The sequence below is a fragment of the Pyxicephalus adspersus genome, chromosome 7, assembly GCF_032062135.1.
Source record: "Pyxicephalus adspersus chromosome 7, UCB_Pads_2.0, whole genome shotgun sequence".
Lineage (NCBI taxonomy): Eukaryota > Metazoa > Chordata > Amphibia > Anura > Pyxicephalidae > Pyxicephalus > Pyxicephalus adspersus.
In genome coordinates this window covers 48586614-48592581 of record NC_092864.1, presented here as the reverse complement: position 1 = coordinate 48592581, position 5968 = coordinate 48586614, and the positions used below count along the sequence as shown (strand labels likewise).

Genomic DNA, 5968 nt, shown 5'->3' with positions numbered 1-5968 from the left:
AGCAGCTGGGGAGGATACATTTGGACCATAAGACACAGGGACTTTTTCCCCCCACTTCTGGGGGGAAAAAAGTGCGTCTTATGGTCCGAAAAATACGGTAATGATTTTAGGGAGAGTCCAAACACTTTTGCCCTTTTGAATTCTGTGCTCTTAGAAGTCTATGAGTCTGCATTTCTTCCATTAAACTGAAAACTACAAAGGTGTAGGAGTAGAACAAAGATGGCTCCTGTTGCAGCATGTGACTTTTTTTATTCCTTCTGAAGACATGTTAAGAAGTGGCCATAAACAGAAGAGACACTTAATAGAAAAATGGGCTTTTTCTAAATTTTTTACTGGCATCATTCTATGTGGCCATTGTATGTATTATTTTATAATGATGCACTTACCTGCTAATATGCAGTATGTTTATGCCCTCCCTGCTGCTGCTCCTTACTGGCTTTCTAATGTTCTTTGACCCTTTACTGATCTAACCTGCCTATATCATGCTATCCTATTTTCCCTCTTATTTTTCTTTATCTGCTGCCAATCACAGCCCTGGCACACGAGTTACAGAGCATATGGGTGAATCATTCCTTTGACACACAGGTGTGGTCCCAGGAACTCGGCTATAATCTTTTGGGGCTCGGATTTGGTGAGCTGGCTGGTTGAGGTGGGACTGGCATCCGATCGCGGAGAAGCAGTAAAGTACGGAGAGAGACTGCTAAAAGGAGGTGTCATCCAGCATATCACAGATGAATATGAATTTCGAGATGAAAACCTTTACTACCGCATGCTGAAAACAAGGCGCGTTCCACACCAGAGAAGATGACCCATCTGGAATTTTGTGTCCCGTTTCCATTGTCTTAGAGATAGCTTGTCATGTTCTTTACATGTCTAACATTTCTGAAGACACCAGAACATAAGCGCTCTTAAAAGTTTGTGTTTTATAGCTATGCAAAAACCATCAGGGTTGCCTAAACTTAAAGCTTAACTAAACTTAACACTGTTAAAGGGAATTCTGATAGATGTGGGTTGGGCAGCTTCAGTCCTTCCACGGTAAAGACCAGAGAACTAACCTGAGGCCCAGGAGCATGCAAGTTTAGTCATTAAAGCTCTCTGTTTTCGGACTTGTACCTTCAGAGAAAAGCTAATGTGATAAAGCACATACAGACCGCTCTTCAAAGAGTAAACGCTGTGTCAATGTGAAGAGTAAGGCCTGTTGGGAGAACTAGTTTCTCTCCAGATCAATGCTGCACAGAGTTCTTTCGTGCAGCACTTAAAAGTGTAAAAGAAGCTCAGATTGATTACTACGCATCTTGGTTACAATACAGTAATAAATTAAAAGTGTTTAATTAGGCATTAACAGTAGAATTTATACCTTTCAGTGTTTAGTAAAAATAGATTCTACGCACACTAGAAATACTAATATGACAGCATTGGGTTTAGGGGTACAAATTGCATCTCAACCTTTATAGTATGATGGGTGAAGTGTCCCTAATCTCAATACACATGGTCCCTGAATAGCTTTTCAGAAATTTCACACAACTGTCCTCCAGTTACAGGAAGAAATATGACAGCACAAGGAATTACTTTGCTCTGTAGGGTAATATGTCTTTCCCCACTGAGCCTGGCTTATTCTAATATGGGATATGGTATACAACAGTGTAGCTTGTTCCAGCTGAGTTTGATGACTGCAGGCTGGGCACACATGGGCGATCCCTGCATGTGCTTTACAGTACACACACACACACTTTACTGGAGATTGGGAAGTCTCTTAGGAGAAAAAGGCTCCGTTCACACAACTATAACAATTATATTTTGCAACTTAACTGTCTTTATAGCTTTGTAAACTGAGCATCATGTTTCATTGCAGCAAACCATATATGTACTATGTGCCATAATTTCATATATTTTTTAAGTTATTAGAGTTTATGTTGGTTTATATTTATAACAGAAAGTGAATACTTGAATACAGGACAACATTGGTGTCTTTGGAGTGTTCCCAGCATAACTATAAAGAACCACTACAAGCTAGTAGTTTGTGATTCAATAATAGTCATGTGATAGTTTTTGTTTTCTTTTTTTTCCCTATTCATTTATTATGAATGAAGCTTTGTTTGCTTCCCTATCCTAAATCAAGCAAAGTGGAAAGCAAATTTGTAAAGCAAAATGTTGTACAAGTTTGCTTGATTAACAATATGCTTAACAATAAATAAATGCTATGGCTATCGTTAAGCCATACCAACAATGTATAAATTAGCCCCTGACTGTTGAACCAACAACATTGGTTTAACTGTGTCTTAGTTTTAGCTTATTTAAATAATTATATATATATATATATATATATATATATATATTTAGTTGTATCTTTTCTGATATAATTTTCTGCAAAAACCATGTGCATTGTTTCACATGTAGGCAGCCATATTGCTTTTATTTTTAGGAACTGTACTTTACTGTTACACAATACCTCTAAAAATGAGTGTCCCTATAGCAAACCCCTTATTCTCCCCTAAACAATCCAGCTCTAAACCTACCCCCTCTCTGTGTAATTTACCTAGGCTATTGTGCCAAGTCGAAAAGTTACTATGTGCTGAATGAGACTTGTGAAAAGTAAAAAAACAATCCTACTACACTGGAGGATATATACCTAACTACTATATAAAAGGGACATTCTGATTCAGGTAGACATTAAGGTAACTGAAAGCATACTTTAATCTGGTAACCTGCATATATTGTAGCAGTCATGTAGCAGAGTGGCTGCCAAAAGGGATTGCTATACAGAAATCCACTAGAAAAATAGGAAAATGTGATGCAGTACCATGTGTAGACAAATGTGAGAAGTTGGATTTTTCAACTTCTACCACTTTGTTTGGCTTTAGAAAAGCTGAAGCTCATCCACTGTTAGAATGTTAAAGTCAGATCTATCATGACTACTGTATCACATAAATCCTTAGCATTAGGTCATAGACAAAAGTCTACATTGGCTGTCTGAAGTTAGGCTGGATACACACGTGCAATAATGGATCCTTAAACCCAAAAGCTCAACCTTTTGCCACCCCAGTAGCTAATTGAAATGTGATCATTTTGCATGGTTATATGCTGGCAAGCAGTAACAGCCAGAGCTCCAACTTGGAGTATTGCACTGGAAATGTTTTCTGAACCTGATGCAAATAATGCAAACATGCAACTAATGGTGCCTACACTTAGGTAATTTTGTTTCTAATGTTCATATTAAATTTGCTTTTTGGAGTTTTGTATATTACCCACAAAACATCATGAGTTTCTCAGCTATTGGACTTAGGTGAACCCTCTAAAATACTTAAAATACTACAAGATGCTTGATATTACCTTTCCTGTTCTCTGTCTGTAATAAGTTCCCTTTGCTACTGGATGTCCATTTTTAGGACTAAGCCCCACCAACTGCCTTTACCTTATCTTTTTGGCTAGTACTGGTATAATATAGTACCAACATAATTTGCAGAGCTGTACAAAGTCCATAGTTACGTCAATATTGTTGTTCCTACCAGAGTCATATGTCAATACCACAGTCAAAGTTCAATTTTGGTGGCAAGCCAATTAACCTAACTGCATGTTTTTGGAATGTGGAAGGAATCCCCGTAACCACGGGGAGAACCTGCAAACTCCATGCAGATAGTGACCTGATCAAGAGTTAAACCCGGGGACCTAGTGCTGAAAAGGCCAGAGTGCTAACCACTGAGCCACCGTGTTGCCCAATCTTTAGGATTAGAGTGAAACTACTTTTATATAGGCCCCTAAAGGGAGGCTTTTTGGCTTACCCAGTGTTTCACAACCTGTTTAACATGGGGTGGACCCCTTGAACTAACTTTCAGGTCTTTAAGGAACCCCTTTTATATTTACTGTATAAACAACTTACAGTACATTAGTGGGGCCGGCAGTTGGAAGAATGTCTCCTCCATGGCTGGCCACTGCAAATAATGCCACCCCTACAGATAGCCAAGATCATTGGTACAGTTAGGTCCATAAATATTTGGACAGAGACAACTTTTTTCTAATTTTGGTTCTGTACATTGCCACAATTAATTTTAAATAAAACAACTCAGATGCAGTTGAACTGCAGACTTTCAGATTTAATTCAGTGGGTTGAACAAAAAAGATTGCATAAAAATGTGAGGAACTAAAGCCTTTTTTTTAACGCAATCACTTCATTTCAAGGGCTCAAAAGTAATTGGACAAATTAAAAAGCTGAAAATAAAATGTTACTGTGTCACATCATGGATAAACACTAGTGTCCCAGTGCCACTGGCAGCCATGCACGCCCAAGCCATTGCACTGCCTCCGCCATTCAAAATGAATTGCAGTAATGTACAGAACCAAAAATAAAAAAAATTTGTCTCTGCCCAAATATTTATGGACCTAACTGTATAAACTGACCTAAACTAAGAGTCAAAAAACTGTTCATTGCTCAAGGAACCCCTGGCAGCCTGAGGACCCTACGGTTCTACGGAACACTGGCCTAACCAAAGCTTATAATGTTGTTGGTTTTTTTTTTTAGGCAAGTATTTTGTCTAGACAAACTAGACTTGAACTTTTTAAAGTTTGAAAGTACATACATTTTCACTCTAACATTTCCATGAATGTCTTGCATTGATCTACTCTTATGTAGCATAGCCATTACTATTCAAACAGTGACATCCATCTAGAAGTTTTGACCAGCAAGTTTCTGGGGGTCTTGTGACATAGATACCTACAGACTTCTTTTTTTAAAATCAATATTAGTTTGTTTTTGCATATATACCTATAAAGGCCGAGTTCATACAGATATTGGATGCAAAGAAGTGTTTTATAATCTATGTTGTGGAGACTGTTCTATACCCAGCCATGGTCTGAATTGATTAGCATGTGTAGAGTAATGCAACATGCAGCCAGGCAATTATTTACATATGTAATAGGTACATGGGTAATTGGTCCATTTTACACTATTGGGCTATCAGACCACGGCACTGTCTCTGTCCTCTAGACTTCAGTTCTTGAGCAGGAAGCACTGACAAACGAGAAGCACAAGAGAAACTGATGGTCAGGGGCTTTGAGAAGAGAAGAGCATGGATAATAATAGGCATCTATGAAGCTGGTAAACTGGCATGGTGTCCAGAGTCCAACCAGTTATTTAGGTGACCTATTTTTATCCCCATATCATTCACAAACTCAGATTGAGAACCACTAGTTTAAACATTTTGTCTAAACTTCCAGCATTTACTGACTTGATGGCGAAACAATTCTGCCTATAAACAGCAAGTGCCAAATTTGGTTAACCTCTAATTTCCTTGTTCTACTATACAGGTGACACGTGAACTATTGAGATGCATTAATGTCTAACCTGTTATAACCTTATAATTTTGCATACTTGTTTTGTGTAGTTTTGATTGTTTCTCTTACAGCAAATCTATACTATAAATGTAAAATTTCCGAAAGAATAAACAATGAAGCTGCATTTATATTTAAAACCACTCCCATTAAACTTTTTAATTATTTCAACCTTAAAACCTACAATTCTCTGTAAAAATCCCTAACGGGTATGGGGGTTCCTATAGCTTAACATAGCTGTAATGCTTAATTTATCATTTAAAAATACATCACTTGTGTGGGTTTGGCTACTCCGCTGTCACATCTGTCCCTTCCAGTGCCAGACACATAACCAGATGCCAGTGCACTGGTCACATTGTTTCTGCCAAAAAGGCTTGGGGAAGGGATGTATGGACAGAGCCAACTAGTCAGCATTTAAACCAAAACTACTTATGAAATGTTGGATTTAGAACACAAATTCACGTTACGATTAAACTTTTAAGTTGCCAACTGTTGGTTGTATGACTTTTGAATTTATTACAGTACTTATAGGAAATTACACTGACTTCATCTGTTTGCTTAAGAACCATAAAAATTACTGATTTTGTGGTCTAAGTATGACAGTAAGCGCTATAAATCATTTTGTACAGACACAAAAATGTTT

The 5968-nt window shown here is 37.8% G+C and overlaps 1 protein-coding gene across 1 annotated transcript in view; it reads left to right on the top strand.

Moving 5' to 3' along the window:
- The window catches only part of GPR155 (G protein-coupled receptor 155), a 26411-nt gene extending 22658 nt beyond the window's left edge, over positions 1 to 3753 (top strand). Inside the window, exon 15 of the mRNA XM_072419098.1 lies at positions 586 to 3753. Coding sequence (XP_072275199.1) covers positions 586 to 808 — 223 coding nt within the window. The 3' untranslated portion in view covers positions 809 to 3753. The remainder of the gene's footprint in view (positions 1 to 585) is intronic.
- The last annotated feature ends 2215 nt before the right edge of the window (positions 3754 to 5968 follow it).